The sequence below is a fragment of the Poromitra crassiceps genome (genome assembly GCF_964638095.1).
Source record: "Poromitra crassiceps genome assembly, chromosome: 30".
NCBI lineage: Eukaryota > Metazoa > Chordata > Actinopteri > Beryciformes > Melamphaidae > Poromitra > Poromitra crassiceps.
Window position 1 is genome coordinate 1,711,821 of NC_139652.1, and position 19,939 is coordinate 1,731,759.

General features: G+C 46.4%; 1 protein-coding gene across 1 annotated transcript in view; it reads left to right on the top strand.

Annotated features, from left to right (window-relative positions):
• The window catches only part of zfc3h1 (zinc finger C3H1-type containing), a gene marked incomplete at its 5' end in the record, with an annotated part of 57,312 nt that extends 38,085 nt beyond the window's left edge, over positions 1-19,227 (top strand). Inside the window, 13 exons of the mRNA XM_083663072.1 lie at positions 579-767; positions 1,285-1,522; positions 3,079-3,184; positions 3,432-3,630; positions 4,845-4,939; positions 5,211-5,318; positions 5,848-5,952; positions 8,145-8,304; positions 9,398-9,498; positions 10,893-10,994; positions 11,382-11,421; positions 15,107-15,169; positions 18,187-19,227. Of these exons, the coding sequence (XP_083519198.1) occupies positions 579-767; positions 1,285-1,522; positions 3,079-3,184; positions 3,432-3,630; positions 4,845-4,939; positions 5,211-5,318; positions 5,848-5,952; positions 8,145-8,304; positions 9,398-9,498; positions 10,893-10,994; positions 11,382-11,421; positions 15,107-15,169; positions 18,187-18,324 (1,644 nt within the window). The 3' untranslated portion in view covers positions 18,325-19,227. The remainder of the gene's footprint in view (positions 1-578; positions 768-1,284; positions 1,523-3,078; positions 3,185-3,431; positions 3,631-4,844; positions 4,940-5,210; positions 5,319-5,847; positions 5,953-8,144; positions 8,305-9,397; positions 9,499-10,892; positions 10,995-11,381; positions 11,422-15,106; positions 15,170-18,186) is intronic.
• Positions 19,228-19,939: the final 712 nt, after the last annotated feature.

Below are 19,939 nucleotides of genomic sequence, written 5' to 3' on the forward strand. Positions count from 1 at the left end.
AGCTTGACACAAGGTGGTGGTGGTGCAGGGCACAGCTTGACACAAGGTGGTGGAGGTGCAGGGCACAGCTTGATACAAGGTGGTGGAGGTGCAGGGCACAGCTTGACACAAGGTGGTGGAGGTGCAGGGCACAGCTTGACACAAGGTGGTGGAGGTGCAGGGCACAGCTTGACACAAGGTGGTGGAGGTGCAGGGCACAGCTTGATACAAGGTGGTGGAGGTGCAGGGCACAGCTTGACACAAGGTGGTGGAGGTGCAGGGCACAGCTTGACACACTGTGATCTTCCACATAACACTTCTCCACTCATGTACATATTGTATATATTGACTCGATTTGATTGCACTTGCAACTTTGTGATTGTCTTTAGTTATCTTCCTACTTCTTATCTCTGTATATTGATGTAACCGCTACGCTGCATACAGACACTAAGACACATTCCTCGTATGTAACTTGCATACTGTGGCAATAAAAGTGATTCTGATAAAGCCATTGTAAAATGTTCCCTTTAAAAAAAACAAATCATTCTTCATTGTATATAAGTTTTGTTTTCTCACATACATTGATCATTTTCCCCCAGTTTCTGAACTTGGAGATCTCCTTCGAGGGGAAGGACTACGTCTGTGATCGTCTGCTGCAGTATCTGCTCACTGTGGTGTCTTCTGACATCACAGAGAAGCTCTCCTTCCAGCTGATGGAAGCTCTGCTCTACAGAGTCGACCTCAACCGCTTCACAGGCAGGATGGAGAGCGCCCTCGCCATTTTACAGGTACAACACAACACACGACACAACCACAGTAAGGATCAAAACATACAGTTGAAAGTAAAAGCAATCATTTAGAAACAGTTACAGAAGTGGTCATGTTTAAATGAGCTCTAAGTGCTTTCTTGAGGAAGGAGTGAGTCAACATGGTTATCATTCCCAAGTAGTCAAATACTGAGGCTTTGGGTTGGTGGTCCAGTCCAGAACACCACACACACACTCTCACACACACACACACACACACACACACACACACACACACACACACACACACACACACACACACACACACACACACACATGCACACACACACACACACAACAACAGTGATATATTTAACAAAAATATATCACTTACAGCAGCTTTAAAATGCATACAACAGTTGAATACTAATTGGTGGATTAATTGGTGGTTAAGTTTGATCTCGTGATCTCAATTGACCACTCTACTAAAATAGAGCTGAGTCCCCATTCAATTGCGTAGAACTAAAACAATAATAGTAATCTATCTCTCTATTTCCAGAATGCCTTGAAATCGGCCAATGAGAGGAGCATCGCTGACCACCTGACGGCAAGTGACCGGGCCTTGGTGTGGCTCTCCTACATCCACCTGACAGAGTTCGACCGCCTGCCCTGCAGCCTGTTCGACCCAGCTGACTCCAGCCCGTCCCGGCTGGTCAGCAGGGACGCCTTCCTGCTGCCCTGGCGCACGCCGCAGGACATCAGCACGCCACCCGCCATCCTCATTGCTCTGTTCCAAGGTACAGACAGCAGGAAGCAGGAAGCTAAGCTACATGTTGCATCCTCATTGCTCTGTTCCAAGGTACAGACAGCAGGAAGCTAAGCTACATGTTACATCCTCATTGCTCTGTTCCAAGGTACAGACAGCAGGAAGCAGGAAGCTAAGCTACATGTTACATCCTCATTGCTCTGTTCCAAGGTACAGACAGCAGGAAGCTAAGCTACATGTTGCATCCTCATTGCTCTGTTCCAAGGTACAGACAGCAGGAAGCTAAGCTACATGTTACATCCTCATTGCTCTGTTCCAAGGTACAGACAGCAGGAAGCTAAGCTACATGTTACATCCTCATTGCTCTGTTCCAAGGTACAGACAGCAGGAAGCTAAGCTACATCCTCATTGCTCTGTTCCAAGGTACAGACAGCAGGAAGCTAAGCTACATGTTACATCCTCATTGCTCTGTTCCAAGGTACAGACAGCAGGAAGCTAAGCTACATGTTACATCCTCATTGCTCTGTTCCAAGGTACAGACAGCAGGAAGCTAAGCTACATGTTAATGTAACGGCGTTGTGTAGGTGGTACTTGCAGCAACCCATGTTAAGGGCTTGTCCAGGGGTGGGATACGAACCGCCGACCTTCGGCTTGGGAGTCCGACATGTTAACCGCAACACCAAGAGAGCTAGCTCCCTTGGCGGAGCTGATTAACATGCCTTTATACCTGGGGACGTGAGTTTAACCAATCCACTCGCTACCACTCGGGACTCACGAGGAATCCGTGCTGATTCACCTCGGTTACATTAACACCAAGGTACAGACAGCAGGAAGCAAAGCTACATGTTAACGCCTGCACAGTGACAGTCACAGTGAGTGTATGTCCGACCATTCCATCAAGGCAGGGGGCGGGGCTAGGTAAAAGCAGCCATAGCTAGGGATAGGAAGGTCACAGAGAGTTGGGATTCAAGGAGTGGGAAGGGGCGAGGGAAAGGGTGTTAGAGTCTGGACAGACATGGATGTTGACTAGGGATGTTCATCAATTATGGAAAATCGATAATTGATCATTAAGGATTGGAATCGATCCTGTGGTATTTGGATCGATTTTTTAATTATAAAAAAAAAAAAAAATTGGACTAGGTTTGGGTGAAATTCGTTCCTCCTCGCCCCACTCCATTGCACAGCCGACTAACGTGAGGTGGAGCTTCATATAGTCTCTAGTTTTCTGGCTGGGCACGGGCCTTTGTGCCAACAAAACTGTTTTAAACATGGGGAATTCACACCGGCATGCGCCGGGGACAGCAGAGTGTTGGAGAGGAGACACATTGAAATAAAGAGTTCATTGAGGAGAACACGTTGTCTTTCGTATTTTGTATTCATTTTGTAAAAAAAAAAAAAAAAAAATCAAAGTATTAATATGATCGATAATCGATAATTGATCGTTAATTTTCACCGATTATCGATTTTGGAAAATTTTCAAAATGAACATCCCTAATGTTGACTGCTCATTTGTTGGCAGAGGCATATATCGGCGGTGCGCTCGTTCTAATGTTTGTCTCCTATCCTGATGGTGTTTTTCCTGCTTAGATGCCATCCTTCAGTGCAGCGATGAGGCTCTGTCGCCATGTGAGAGGACACTGGCCTGCATGCCTCTCCACACCAACCTCATCTTCCTCAACAAACTCCTGGAAAGGTGAGTTGGCTGCTGCTGCTGAGTGGAGAGATTTTGGTTGTGCCGGCACAAAGGAGTTCACCATTTACCAGTTTAATCCTAGCATGACTTATTGTTGGTCCAATAGTAAAGTAATAACACTATAAGAATAATAATCTCAGACACACCAATATAAATTGTAGCCGCTTTGTTAGCAGATGTTTATACTAACAGTGTAGCCCTCCCTGCTTGAACAACACTGTACTGAAAGCTGTTTCTGCCCCTCAAGGTTCGATGTCGGCATCCAGCTGTGCGAGTCCCTGCTGGAGTGTTGCCCCGGGTCGTGCACGCTGCGTGACGCCCTGGCCGACCTCCACATAGGCAGAGGTCACAGCGACCTGGCGCTCAGCATGTGGCTTCACGCTCTGGCAGACTGTCCCAACAATGCAGAGGTCTTCTACCACTCCTGCAAGTTCCTCATGGCTCAGGTGAGCGTGCTCCTTAAAGGCCCATTATGTAAGATTTTTGCACACTAGATGTCACGCTGGAGCTGTAACGTCAAAACGTAAACACGCTCTATAAAACACACGGCTTCCCATGCCACCACAAACATATATATATATATATATATATATATATATAGATATAGCATCTGCCATCTACACTATGCAACCCAGACACTCGTCTGCCATCGAGACATGCAGAGCAAGCGACACAGCCGACATACCACACACTGTAAACAAAGACCAGGAAACACACAGTGACAAACTGCGATACAAATAGAGACTAACCTTATTTTCACGGCTTGATCCAGTATATGCTGTCAAGCCTCGCTGGGCCACTCTCTGTCCATTTATAAATGCGGGGAAGAGCAACAAATCCTGAATCCTTGAATCAACAAAGCCTGTTTTCACAACACAGAGAGGGGGCGTGGCTTCTTTCACTGCTCCGAACATTATAACTCGCCTGTCTCGCTTGATATATAATAGTCTTTTGCGTGCATCTAGTAGTGCTGAATATTGGATTTAGTGCCTTTAACACTAGCACTAGATTTGTGAATGGTTTTCCTTTACTCTGTTGCAGTGACTAGTAACCACTTGGTCTCTTATAATTGGTTAATTGGTTTCATGTTGATTTCATGATACCTGAATTTGGATATCTGCCGATACCAATATTTTTCTTGAATAGACAGTATAGGCAAAGATTTGGCCAATTAAAGATTTCTTTTACTTGCAAAAAGCAGACAAAATTAAGGAAATATACAAGGCAAAGAAGGATACTATTATACATGGGCAAATTACGGCCATTCTGCTATACATGAAGTGCGGCCCGCGCTGGAATTGCAAACAAAAAATCAGATTCCGATCCGATTCGTGAATTATATCAGTATCGGCTACCGATATTGGATCGGATCGGTCCCATCCCTATTGAGAATCATTGTGGTGGATTTAAAACCAGAGGATAAACTTATACAACTTTAAAGCAAAAAATATATATATATAAAAAAAAAATATATATATATATATATATATATATATATATATATATATATATATATATATATATATATAGCTTACTGCTGGTTGTTGGTTAACCATATTCTCCTGTTGCATTATTGTAACTCACTCTGGATAAGAGTTAGTTACAAAAAGCTTAAAGTGTCAAATATAGAAGTTAAAGTCAGTTTTCCTGTCGTCCACAGGACAAGTCCAGTGCCGTTGTCCCGTTGTTTCGAGGCTTCATCCTGTCTCTTTGTGAGGATGAACAGAGTCAGAAGCAGCCTGTGGACGTTCTGCGGTAGGTTCTCTGCACAATTTATTAAGTCTAATATGAAATAAAAACATGGCAGAAAGGCACGCACCAAGTGTGGAGAATCAACGGCAGCCGTCGGGCAAATTATGGTGAATTTTGTCCAAGAGTTGTACATTTGGCCTGCCACTTAAAAATATTATTTTGCTGGTAAAAGACCAAAAGTACAAAGGGAGCAGTTCCTGTGGTAAATGCATGTAAAACGTGGTTGTTGGCTCAGTGTGTTTGATGAGTTGTCTTTGTCTTGTTGGTGCTGTAGGCACATCCTGGGCATTCCCACTAAGGAGATCCTGCGAGGCCCGATCATCAAGAAGGACCTTGAGGAGCAGCTTGCCCATCAGATGCCTTACCTCCATCTGGTTCACTGGTGTGTGTGTGTGTGTGTGGCTCTGCTCTTCTGTGTGTCTGTTTGTTGTTCAAAGGGGGAGGCACACCTCCCCTGGGGGGCGCGAGACAACTTCGCGACGTGACAGGGGAAAATCAGAGAGAAGAAAATGCGCAGCCAACTTGGCCATGCTGGCTGCACAATGGCTGCGCAGGCTTCACTGTGCGAATCAGCCGGGGACAGAGCTCCTCTGCTGAGGCGAGTTCAGGCTGTCAGAGGAGAAACCAGGAAGAAGGAAATAGTGATTTTTTTTAAATGTGTGCAGCCAATGTGTCCTGTAGAAATATCCTTCAACAAGACACTGAGCTTCCAATGTTAAAGGATGGCTTTACCAATAATCAACCCACTTTCAATCTGGGAACCCAGAGTTTATTTTTATTTGAAAAATAAACCATTACCGTTTTCCCCAGCTTCCTGTACAGCGCGCCTCTCCTAAACACCTCCAAACTTTAACAAGACACTGAACCTAAACACCTCCAATCTTAAAACGAGTGTTGTCCTTGTTCCCTAGTCGCTGGCAGTGGCTGCATGGCACTGCAGAGGAGACGGTGGACGCCTTCGAGAGAGCACTGGGATCAGCCATGCAGCAAGATGTGCTTCACAAACTCTGGATGGAGTGAGTCTCACAAAACTACATTCAACAGCTAGAGTGTTGATGTTTGTTACAGCTAGTGTGTTTTTATATTCACTATTTAGCAGCTAGAGTGTTTACATTCACAGCTAGTGTGTTTCCATATCCACTATTTAGCAGCTCAGGCAGTGGTACGCAACCTTGGAGTCGACTCAGGAGCCACATTGACCCCAAAAAAATCTTTGCAAGACCCACAATCCCAAAAAAGTCCCTTTCCTCCCTTTTTTTTAGATGTTTATTTATTCATTTATTTTAAGTAAGACTTTAACACATTGACTGCCAGCCGTTTTTTTTTTGCTGTAGGTAGCTTTTGCCAAGCCGTTTTTTGAGGATTCTGGCTCATTTTACAAGAGCCGAGGATTCTTTTCTGCTTGGAGTTTGTCAACACAAAGTTCACAAAAGTACTAATAGAATGTGTGCTTTCTCTGTCTAAAAGAGTTAGTTTGTAGAGTTAGTAGTTATGTAGATATTAGCCGTTGAGTACAGCATGGTTTTAGCGTCTGAGAGTGAAAGCTGAGATAATCGCAGTTTTGTGAAATTCAATCAAACAGGCAGAACAGTCACTTTAACCATTTATTTTTGGCATCAGTGAGAGATCAGACATCCAAACAATATAGTTCCGAACGCCCTCTCCTTCAACTCCTCCCTCCTAGTGGCTTTCAGCCTGCGTTTGTCACAAGCGAGTGCTCTGCTGCTGCTGCTGCTGCTGCGAGTTTGAGCAGCCTCCCTCCCTGGCAGCGAGTTTGAGCAGCCTCCCTCCCTGGCAGCGAGTGTGGATAGGTCTCACTCGTCTCTTGGGTTTGAGAGCCCCGATGAAGCCCCGTGCGACTCTAGGCTTTATGCTGCCCACCCAGTCCATTTCTGGAACCCCCCACCGCAGCAGCGCGAAAGCGTCCCCGCCTACAGTATGAGAATGAGGCTCGTTCGTTTCTGACTGTAAAATCGCCAAGCCATTTCCTTGAGAATGGAGGAAGCAGCCGCGGGAGGCGGCTGCTTTTGGTTGACTTTCTCTCTGTCGGGAGAGGACCGTCGCCACCTAGCTGGTCGGTAAAATAGATTATACACATTCAATACTTCCAATATCTCCATAGGAGACGCGGGGGGCATTGATCCACGTAGCACCGTCAAAAAAAAAAAAAACGATTTTTTTGGCACGTCAATGGCAGTGAACCGCTGGATTTTTTTTGACGTATTAATACGTCAGTGGCAGTGAACGTGTTAAAAGAGCCACAACTACCCATAAAGGAGCCACATGTGGCTCTAGAGCCTCGGGTTGAGTATCACTGAGTGTATTTAGCTGCAGTCCTTTCATGATTTAGCCATGAATTGTTTTCTACTAAAATCTAAGGATGGGCGCTCACTCATAACGTTACTATTCGAGTAACATTCTCCCTACTACTACTACTACTACTCCCACTTTAACAGGTGAGAAATCCCCGGTGCAGATGAGACAGACGCGTGCTTCTCCATAACGCAGGCCCGATAAGTCATTCATAACTTTGCAGTAGTTTCCTACTTGGCACTGTGGTTTCTCATAACGTTAGCCACAACAAATATGGAGAAAGAATCACTTTTTGGCTGACAATTGCTTGCTGGCGATCACTTTTTAGCAGCTAGCGTTAGTCACTTTTTTGCAGTTACCGTAATATCTTTTTGACAGAACACCGGACGTTGTTATCACTGGATTAACGTTACTGTAACAGTGATCATAAAGCAGTATGGATTATACCAGAAATGTATTAGAAATAACTGGTAAGCCTTTGCTTGTTCCACAACACTACTGTCTGCTCGAAGGAAGTGCTAACGTTAACCAGCTGATTAACGCAGTTAATGAGGTAGGCTAGCAGCTGCTAAGCTAATGTCAGATTACAGTCCGCTCCTCACAAAAAGGGCTCCAGGCAGCGCTTTTTCCATGCAAAAAACACCATTATGTGAACGGCCCGTACACAGCAGATATTGGTTAGTAATAGATGATTGATAGATTGGTTGATAGATAGATAATAGATAGATCAGATAGATACAGTAGATGGATAGATAAACGGATCGGCAGATAGATTTCAAGAGACAGGTCTGTCAAGAACAAAACCTCCCGCCACAAGACTTAAAATGCCCATCATGACTAAAATGCTATATGTGCATCTTGGAGAAATAGCTGCTGTTGGCTGTTTTCTGTCTAGCTATCTGGTGTTCAGCAGCAGTCAGCAGGCAGGCCCCGCCCACAGGAAGTCCCGGCTGTTTTCAGACCTGGTGCAGCGCTGTCTGGGCACCGTCCCGTGCCGGCTGGAGCTGCCCTTCAGCCCAGCGCAGTACTGGAGCTGCTACCGCTTCCATAACAAGGCAAGTACTGGAGCTGCTACCGCTTCCATAACAAGGCAAGGTGCTATACTTCCCCTCTGTCCAAATCATTACAGCAGGTTTCCACTGGTACTGGCCAGGTGAGTTACTAGCTTTAAAGCTGCTATACTATATGATACTGGCCAGGTGAGTTACTAGCTTTAAAGGTGCTATGTTACAAATATACATACTTCAGCATGCGCTGGGACGCGTCATCAGTGATGTTAACTGGGGTCGTAAGGTGTTTCGGGTCTGTTCAACATCATACACCCTCGCCCAGTAGACCCAGCCGAGGCCGATTAAGACCCCGACCCGCGTCCCAGAAGCAGCCGCACACGGATCAGCCCTCCTACTCTGTCTGCAACATTGCCCGCGGAAGGGCCGATCACGCCCAATCCGCTGCAATAGAGCTAGTGCTACATCGCAGCATTGCGAGAGCCTTCGGTGCACGGAGGCTCTAAGGGTTGTCATGGGCTCACCTCCTTCGTCTCACCAGGCCCTCCCGGGGCAAAGGCATCCAGAGGCAGAGAGGACGCCTCAAGAAGGCCTGTGTGTTCTGCACGTCATTCGGCTGCGCCGAGCACCTCGCTCTAGCATGAAGGACCCCAGGCCGCGCTGATATTTACACAGATTTTCGGGAGGCTAATCCGTAGCGTTTGTGGATTTCTCCCTCACGATATATATATATATATATAAATATATATATATATATATGTGATTTTGGAGAAGGATTGAGTCAACACGGTTGTCATTTTCCCAAATACTGACAATTTGGGTTGGTGGTCGGTCCGGCATACCAACCCAAAGCATCAGTATTTAATGACCTGGTCCTGGGGATGAGAACCATGTTGACGCTCTTCCTCCTCTTTGTCTGACTACTCTACTGCTCACTCTGCTATGTAAAATTAAGCGAGTAATACAACTTTATTTAATTTAATTATTGAAACGGGCCTGAACCCGGCCCGGATCAGAGCTATTCATTGAAAAAAAGCCCAGCCCCAGCCCGTATTGGCCAAGCCCGAGGGGCCTGTGCGGGTACCCTCGGGCTTGCAGCTCTCTACTTCGCTAATTCACTCGCTCTTCATTGGCTCTTCAGGTGGTGAGTCATTACCTGAGCTGTCTGCCACAGTCCCAGCATGCCCTCGTCCTGGAGAGACTGCGATACGCCATGCCCAACAACACCGAGCTGAGCCTGAGGTACACCGTCTCTCTCTCACACACACACACACACACACACACACCCACACACCATGCCCAACAACACAGAGCTGAGCCTGAGGTACACAGTCTCTCTCTCACACACACACACACACACGCCATGCCCAACAACACTGAGCTGAGCCTGAGGTACACCGTCTCTCTCTCTCACACACACACACACACACACACACACACCATGCCCAACAACACCGAGCTGAGCCTGAGGTACACCGTCTCTCTCTCACACACACACACACACACACACACAATGCCCAACAACACCGAGCTGAGCCTGAGGTACACCGTCTCTCTCTCTCTCACACACACACACACACCATGCCCAACAACACCGAGCTGAGCCTGAGGTACACCGTCTCTCTCACACACACACACACACACACGCCCAACAACACCGAGCTGAGCCTGAGGTACACCGTCTCTCACACACACACACACGCCATGTCTAACAACACCGAGCTGAGCCTGAGGTACACCGTCTCTCACACACACACACACACGCCATGTCTAACAACACCGAGCTGAGCCTGAGGTACACCGTCTCTCTCACACACACACACACACCATGTCTAACAACACCGAGCTGAGCCTGAGGTACACCGTCTCTCTCTCACACACACACACCATGCCCAACAACACCGAGCTGAGCCTGAGGTACACCGTCTCTCTCTCACACACACACACCATGCCCAACAACACTGAGCTGAGCCTGAGGTACACAGTCTCTCTCTCACACACACACACACCATGCCCAACAACACCGAGCTGAGCCTGAGGTACACAGTCTCTCTCTCACACACACACACACCATGCCCAACAACACCGAGCTGAGCCTGAGGTACACAGTCTCTCTCACACACACACACACACGCCATGCCCAACAACACCGAGCTGAGCCTGAGGTACAGCGTCTCTCTCACACACATTTTTGTGATTTCTTTGCCATACATTGACAGGTGCACTATATGACCAGGGATGTGATCTAAAATAGATAAACATTTATTTTTCCATTTCAGCTTGACTTTAAGCCGCAGAGTGAACATAGTTGCCCTTCCTCGGGAGTGTTACTGTATCGTGCACTTTCAATAGCGAAGGGTAATGTACCTGCTCTGTGCATATAATGTTCCTTTACCTTTCGTTACTTTGTGACAGATTCATTTTAGCCAGTTAATAAAACTGTTTCCTACTGCCTGTGTCCCAGGGAAGTTGGTGTTTAGATGCAGGTTGTGTGCTGTACAGGTTGCTGCACCAAGAGTGTTTAGATGTGTGATGTGTCACTCTGTCAGTGTTGCTGTGTACCGTACAGGTTGCTGCACCAAGAGTGTTTAGATGTGTGATGTGTCACTCTGTCAGTGTTGCTGTGTACCGTACAGGTTGCTGCACCAAGAGTGGCAGGACGGAAACATTGAACATCTGAAATTCCAGGCCCGGATGTTAAGCAGTAGCGCTCCAAAATGTTTGGCAAACTGGAAAATGTAAGTCCAACAGAAACAGAAAGAGGGGAGAGGGGACTTTATGAAGATGTCCGTTTTTTCTTCATTTTTATCAATTTGCACGTAATTGGTACAACACAGAACGATGATTCTTTTTTACAGATTGTGCAGGTGAAATGTACAAAATCCAAAGGGCTTAAAAACATCTTACAAAAAAAAAAAATCCTAAAACGGTGGTCAAAGCTCTGGGAGATTTGCTGACAGCTTGTGTGCTGTGTGTCTGTGTGTGTGTGTGTGTGTTGTGTGTGTCTGTCTGTGTGTCTGTCTGTGTGTGCGCGTGTCTGTCTGTGTGTGTTGTGTGTGTATGTCTGTCTGTGTGTCTGTGTGTGTGTGTGTGTGTGTGTGTGTGCATGCTGTGTTTCCCGGCAGAGCGATAGCTGTGGAGAGGGAGCTAAAGGAGCACTCTGAGGTGAGTTCGAGGCTGAGGGGATATGAGGGGCGGGGCTGAGGGGATATGAGGGGCGTGGCTGAGGGGATGTGAGGGGCGTGGCTGAGGGGGTCGGAGGGGCGTGGCTGACGGGAGGGGCGGGGATGGGGGGGGGGGGCGTGGCTGAGGGGATGGGGGGGGCGTGGAGCTCCGATGGTCGACATTAAAAAAGTGATAGGCGCAGATTAAGGCAGCAATGGACGAGTCGACACGATCTTGATAACCTGCTTCCAGACTCCAGAGTCCCCCCCCCCACACTCCCACTCTTCAGGTTTTGTCAGTGATTCAGGGTCTGGTGTTGTCCCAAGAACAGCTTCTCCTCGCTCTGAGAAACAGTCGAGCCGATCGGTGCCTTTGTGGGCGGGGCTGAAGTGTACGACAGTTTTTCATTGGTGTTTTGGGGAAATGGATTCATTGTAATCCCCTTAAAGAGCATGGTGCAGGTTGGAGACCACATTACATTAATAAGTGGGAGGCGCCTGGGAGCCGTATATAGCATGGGGGGGGGGGGGGGGGGGGTCACACATGGCTGCATCTAGACTTGTTTTTGTGAACTGCAGGGGGCACTCACTGTTCCTGAAATGGAACAGCCTAGAGATGCAAACGAGTCACCTTTTTTTATCCGAACATAGGATGATTTTTGAGTGGTTTTCTGTCTGCCCTGGTATCTGTCTGCCCTGGTATCTGTCTGCCCTGGTATCTGTCTGCCCTGGTATCTGTCTGCCCTGGCATCTGTCACCTTTTTCACTCTCCATGACTTTGCATCCCAGCAGAATTTCCCCCCCATAACGCCCAGCATTGTTGGAACGCCCATTTAGAATGCCCCCTTGTCCATATTTCTGCCCTGGGGGCCTGTAAAAAAAGTTGTTTTTTGGGGGTATTTTTCATACTAATCATGAGCCCAAAATGTAAATTCATAAAAAATGTAACCTGCACAACACTCTTTAACCAACAAATTGTCTTTGTGAAGACAATATTTGTTGTCCAAATCAGCCAACGTTCTTGGTGAAGTAAAATCAGAGCCGACAGATGCATCAGTTTATTTGTGATTGGTTCCACTCAGAAAACGGCTGACTAGGAGGCTATCTCAGGCTGAATGATGTGACTAGGAGGCTATCTCAGGCTGAATGATGTGACTAGGAGGTATTCTCAGGCTGAATGATGTGACTAGGAGGCTGTCTCAGGCTGAATGATGTGACTAGGAGGTATTCTCAGGCTGAATGATGTGACTAGGAGGCTATCTCAGGCTGAATGATGTGACTAGGAGGCTATCTCAAGCTGAATGATGTGACTAGGAGGTATTCTCAGACTGAATGATGTGACTAGGAGGCTATCTCAGGCTGAATGATGTGACTAGGAGGCTATCTCAGGCTGAATGATGTGACTAGGAGGTATTCTCAGGCTGAATGATGTGACTAGGAGGCTATCTCAGGCTGAATGATGTGACTAGGAGGTATTCTCAGGTTGAATGATGTGACTAGGAGGCTATCTCAGGCTGAATGATGTGACTAGGAGGCTATATCAGGCTGAATTATGTCATGACTAGGAGGCTATCTCAGGCTGAATGATGTGACTAGGAGGTATTCTCAGGCTGAATGATGTGACTAGGAGGTATTCTCAGGCTGAATGATGTCATGACTAGGAGGCATTGTCAGGCTGAATGATGTGACTAGGAGGTATTCTCAGGCTGAATGATGTCGTGACTAGGAGGCATTGTCAGGCTGAATGATGTGACTAGGAGGTATTCTCAGGCTGAATGATGTGACTAGGAGGCTATCTCAGGCTGAATGATGTGACTGGGAGGTATTCTCAGGCTGAATGATGTGACTAGGAGGTATTATCAGGCTGAATGATGTGACTAGGAGGTATTCTCAGGCTGAATGATGTCATGACTAGGAGGCATTGTCAGGCTGAATGATGTGACTAGGAGGTATTCTCAGGCTGAATGATGTGACTAGGAGGCTATCTCAGGCTGAATGATGTGACTAGGAGGCTATCTCAGGCTGAATGATGTGACTAGGAGGCGTTCTCAGGCTGAAGGATGGAGTGGGAATAAACAGCCATTCAGTCTGAATATCAGGCTTATACTAGTCTGAATATCCGGCTACTATCTTGAGGTTTCCTATGAAACATGTTGGTCAGCTTGAAGCTCTGAAAACTGCTTTTACTAAAACCTAATTTGGCCTTCAATACAATTACATGTTGTCCTCCTGCTTTTTTTTTTGTGCTGCTGCCCCATGTTTAGTTTTTTTTTATATATATTTTTTTTTGTGAGTTACACTTTAGTTCTTGCTAAACTGCCCATCCAGAAGCATATAACAAGAGGGTAGGAACCTCCTATTTATTATGATTATGATTATTATTTATGATATAGTTTTCTCTTGTCTGTTCAGCACTGTCCCGACTTCTCGTCTGTCAGTGCCGTTACCCACCTGACCTAACTGTCAAGTCAAGTCAAGTTTATTTGTATAGCACATTTCATACACAGAGGCAATTCAAAGTGCTTCACATAAAATGGTTGACAGGAAAATAAAATAAAAGAAGAGAGTGAAACGGACATTTAAAAGCATCACAACAAAACTTAAAAAAAAGAGTATAAAAAGTGTATTACAGGAAAATAAACCAAAAGAAGAAATAAAATGGACATTTAAAAGCATCACAACAAAACTTTAAAAAAAAAAAGAGTATAAAAAAGTGCAATAGGCAGCAGGCGCAGCAGTTGCAGAAAGAGCTAAAACTTATAGAGGACTCATTGGGTTTGCATAGTAGCTGTCAGCAGTTAAAGGCGACGGTAAACATAAAAGTCTTTAGTCTATTTTTAAAAGTAAGTAAGGTTGGGGCAGATCTGAGGTCTTCAGGCAATTTGTTCCAGCTAGCAGAAGCATAGTGGGTAAATGCAGCCTTCCCGTGATTTGATTTGATCCTAGGGACAGTTAATAAGCTGGACCCTGTTGACCTAAGAGTTCTAGATGGTTCGTAGCGTGGGAGCAATTCAGCTATGTATTTTGGGCCTAGGCCATTGAGTGATTTATAGACTAATAACAGTATTTTAAAATCTATTCTCTGACACACTGGCAACCAATGTAAGGACTTAAGAACTGGAGTGATATGATCAGCTTTCTTAGTCTTCGTTAGTACTCTAGCAGCAGCATTCTGAATGAGTTGAAGTTGCCTAAGTTCTTTTTTGGAGAGACCAGAAAAAAGGCTATTGCAGTAGTCTAACCTACTATAAATGAAGGCGTGAATTAGTTTTTCTAGATCCTGTCTGGACATGTATCCCCTAATTCTTGCTATATTTTTAAGATGATAAAAAGCAGATTTTCTACTGTGAATAATAATCATGTTGATTTCATTTTGTCGATTCTGATTTCTTCCCCTACAGGCTTTTTGTCACTGTTCACAAAGCAAAGTGTAATGTATGCTGGGTTTAGAGTCTGGCTATTAAAGCAAAGTGTAATGTATGTATATCATGTAATGTATGCTGGGTTTAGAGTCTGGCTATTTGTAGGATGACATGACTAAAACCTCTGACTTCATTCCACAATCTTTGTTTTTTCCTGTCCTTGTCCTCCGCTAAACTGACACACTGCTTCGGCGTTTTGCTGTTTTGTTTATTTTCCCCCCACTGCCCCTCCCCTTTTTTCTTTTGTTGTTTTGGTTTTTGTAGGTGCGACTTCTCTATCAGCAAGCCCTCCAAAACCTTCCACTGTGTGCCGCCCTTTGGAAAGATGTAATTTTGCCCCCTCAGTTCCTCTTAACACTCATTACATGCAGTCACATAACATACATACCAAACAACACATACCACATAACACACATAACATAACACATACCAAACAAATGTGACTTTTTGACCCCCTTTACACCTGGCACTAAAATGCGTTTTGGGTGATCCGTTTGCAAATGGATCGTGCTTGACCACATTAGAGTTCTCAACGGGTCTGAAAATTCAAACCCGACCCGGCCCTAGTAAGTAAGCCGGTGCCCGACCCAACCAATTAGCAAAAATTGTCGGCCCAAGCCCGTCAGGCTTGGTCGGGTCTTGTCGGGCTCAGGCTGAAACTCAGAATTCTAAGCTGTGTGTGTGTGGCTGTGTGTGCATGCATGTGTAAGCATGGAGGAGAAGGAGAGAGAATAGAGTATCAATCTAGAGTACTGTAAAGATATGTTTTTTTTCTTTTATTTTTTTGCACAGCCCGACCCGACCAATTATCATAAATTGTCAGCCCAATCGGCCAAACCACCTCCGGAGGTGGTCAGGGACGCATTTAGACCACATTGAACACAGGTGTAAATGAAAATGTGTTCTCAATCCTCATGCAACAACAGTCAGCGCTGTTTTTCCACTGATCTATGCTGTGGAGCTGGCCTGGCTCCGGACAATTGACTCCGCCCAGTTGAAGAAGGAATTGGAGTGTAACGAGTTGACAGTTCAGTGTGATATCGGGCGGGTCTCACGTGGTCAGACCCAGCAACGGAGGGTCTGAATCACAAGTCAGCATTTCCGCATTTTGTCGGAGGAATTCGGCGTAAATACGGTAAAGTCTGATTGGCTGGGCTGTTACGGAACTCCGGCTCTCTGCGTGCATTGGTGCATTGTACTGCTCTACGAGTTGCGTCACGCAAACAAAGGAGGTCCGGGGTTGGTCAATTCATGTCTGTCACGCATTTTGTTTTGGTCTCAGGGGGCGGTCCTTAACCACTTGTGAAGATTTGAGCCCCAGATGTAGATATTTATCTTGTGCTGGCTACTATGGCCTACTATGGTCCCTTTTCCCTCATGCTGTGTTTTCACAGGAGTCTTTGTTGGGTAGGACTCTGCAGTCAGACAGGAGTCTGGGTTGAGTAGGACTCTGCAGTCAGACAGGAGTCTGGGTTGGGTAGGACTCTGCAGTCAGACAGGAGTCTTTGTTGGGTAGGACTCTGCAGTCAGACAGGAGTCTGGGTTGGGTAGGACTCTGCAGTCAGACAGGAGTCTGGGATGGGTAGGACTCTGCAGTCAGACAGGAGTCTGGGTTGGGTAGGACTCTGCAGTCAGACAGGAGTCTTTGTTGGGTAGGACTCTGCAGTCAGACAGGAGTCTGGGTTGGGTAGGACTCTGCAGTCAGACAGGAGTCTGGGTTGGGTAGGACTCTGCAGTCAGACAGGAGTCTGGGTTGGGTAGGACTCTGCAGTCAGACAGGAGTCTTTGTTGGGTAGGACTCTGCAGTCAGACAGGAGTCTGGGTTGGGTAGGACTCTGCAGTCAGACAGGAGTCTTTGTTGGGTAGGACTCTGCAGTCAGACAGGAGTCTGGGTTGGGTAGGACTCTGCAGTCAGACAGGAGTCTTTGTTGGGTAGGACTCTGCAGTCAGACAGGAGTCTGGGTTGGGTAGGACTCTGCAGTCAGACAGGAGTCTGGGTTGGGTAGGACTCTGCAGTCAGACAGGAGTCTTTGTTGGGTAGGACTCTGCAGTCAGACAGGAGTCTGGGTTGGGTAGGACTCTGCAGTCAGACAGGAGTCTTTGTTGGGTAGGACTCTGCAGTCAGACAGGAGTCTGGGTTGAGTAGGACTCTGCAGTCAGACAGGAGTCTGGGTTGGGTAGGACTCTGCAGTCAGACAGGAGTCTGGGTTGAGTAGGACTCTGCAGTCAGACAGGAGTCTGGGTTGAGTAGGACTCTGCAGTCAGACATGAGTCTGGGTTGAGTAGGACTCTTGCAGTCAGACAGGAGTCTGGGTTGGGTAGGACTCTGCAGTCAGACAGGAGTCTGGGTTGGGTAGGACTCTGCAGTCAGACATGAGTCTGGGTTGAGTAGGACTCTGCAGTCAGACAGGAGTCTGGGTTGGGTAGGACTCTGCAGTCAGACAGGAGTCTGGGTTGGGTAGGACTAAGCAGTCAGACAGGAGTTTGGGTTGGGTAGGACTCTGCAGTCAGACAGGAGTCTGGGTTGCTCTCATCGTTCAATCATAAAGCTAAGACCATTACCGTGCCGACGCAATGGACAGCCCGCAGAGGAGCAGAGTTTGTGCACAGCAGCGGTCATAGGCAGCCAATGGGCCTTTTTCACCAGTGGCCATTTTGTGCCTTGCACCTGAGTTTTAGCTCGCTACTACTTTTGTTGGACACTTCCTGCCTTTTAGACACAAAATGGCTGAGGTGAAAAAGGCCAATGCGCCCATCACTCGGTGGGAAACAGCTGAACAGAGCTCTGTGTGGACACTGCAGACATATTAATCCCAGGTGTATGTAATCAGGTTAATGTGGTCAAGCTAGGGTGGGAATTACATGGAGGCCATGGCCTCCGTTGCCCCTCCCACTGGGCGTGATGCCCTGAGATCCCTAAGGCCACCTTGGCAGTGCCCTGCTAGCTGCTACCAACCTGCTGCTGTCAGCTGCTTTAAAAGCATCAGTGGTCTCAGTTTAATGTAGCTGCTCTATGTAAAGGATGTGTCATCGGCTTATTTTAACACATTTCAGAAAGATCTCTCTTCACGATGACAATAGAGCAATGACCTTTATGTCCTGGCATGTGACCTTGTGTCCTAAAATTAATTGTGACGCCGAAGGCCAAATGGCCTTGCTCCTAAATTGAGGAAAGTCCCACCCTGGGTCAAAAGCACCATCCGGTTGTAATGCGATCAGCCAAAAGGCATTTGAGCAGCAGGTGTAAATGGGGTCTTTGTTTCTGTACCAGTGTTACACGCATGTTTCACCTGCTTCCTCTCCCCTCCCCCTCCCCCTCTCTCTCCCCCCCTCCCCTTTTCCAGCGTCTGCTGTTTGAAGCTGCTGAGGGAGGTAAAACAGATAAACTGAGGAAACTTGTTGACAAGTGTCGAGAGGTGGGAGTGAGTCTAAGTGAGCCCGTAAATTTAGGCTCGTGCAGAACGCAGGGAGAGGATGAGTGACGCTCACGACCGTGCTTCAGGTCCAGCCTCTCTCCAACAAGTCATAGAACCCAAAACCAAAAGCACCCGATTGGCGCTAGATTATCCAATCAGACCAGACTAATCAGACGGCCACTGCCTAGGGAAACCAGGAAAAAAAGGGGGGGGGGGTCTCCCCCGTTCTGGACCTGCAGCGCCGCCTTCGCAGGCCAGGAGGCGCCAGGAGGTGAGGAACGCTCAACGATGGAGACGCAATTAAGTCCCTCGAATGTCCAAAACTGTCTGGGCCCGCTTATATCACCTTACATCACGTACGTAAGTATAGACCCTGCTAAGTGACACAGTCTTGCCTTTTCCCCCCTGTATTTAATTTTACGTGTTCCCTGTTGTGTTCCCCCCCCGTACTCTCCCTCTTCATTTGGATTTGATTTGACCTTCTGTTCCCCCTTCCCCCCCCGGGGCTTGGCGTTGGGATGGACCGTGACATCTCACTGTGGTTTTTAATACCTTGTGTGTTTTAAAGGATGTTTTCCCCCTGTAGTGATGCTGCAACTACAGCTCTTACTTTGTCTTTCTTTGTCCCGGGGAAAGAGACTGAGACGTTTATTTTCACCATTTTGTTTAAACTGGTCAAAAACAAACTGAAAAATTGAAGCCCATGTGGAACATGGCTTGCCTGCTAGTATTCTATTTGGCCTTTGTATTTTGTGAGACTGCCACAGAGACTGATGAACGCTGTGACTGTCCTCTGCCAGCCGACCAACGGGGAAGGAAGTTAGGCCCTTTAAATGCATTTCACTAGTAGTCAAGTACGAGACAGTCAGGACCTCGCTAACATGTTCTCATGTGCAATTTTTGTCTTTTTTTGGTCAAAATTCTATTATACAAAATGATTCATGAGTATTAGCAAGGAGAGGAGAATCAAAGTTCAATTCAAAACTGTTGTTTTTGTATGTTTGATTCAAATGTTTATATTAAATTATTTTCTAAAGAAAGATGAGATTGTTCTGTGTTTTTATTGTTGTAAGACTCGGAACATTTATTACAACGTTATGCATCACTGCTGTTGGAGGAAAAAAAGCACAAAACTGCAACTTCAATTGAACATGGTCATTAATGTGTTGGGTAGGTTTCTGTAAAACTAAAAAAGAAATTTAAGATGGGACTCCAATCCCATTGTGGGACTTTTATTAGGTCTGTGTGTTTTGGTCTTTAATTTTTATGGTTTTTGAGCTTTTATTTGGAAGATTCTTTGCTCTCATTTTGAAGGTGCTGTGGTTTTATTTTTATTATTTTTTTTATTTTTTTTTATAAGGTCCACGTGGGGTGCTGTGTGCTGTCGGTCGTGGTATCGATCGATCATCGCCGCCCGTCCACCTAGGCAATTTTATTATAAGAATGGAAGCATTTTTGCCTCTCGAAGATGTTAATTTAGCAGATGTTTCTTTTGCCCAACAGCAATATGCAATTTACTGTCTTAACCTACACGTTTACACATTATACTTACTCTCAATAAGCATTGATGACTCCAGTGGGAATTGAACCTCTAGCCTTCGTGTTAGTGCCTTGCTTCATCCAGACAGAAGAGCTGAAACACGACCAGACCAGTGACACAAACCTTTTGTCATAAAAATCC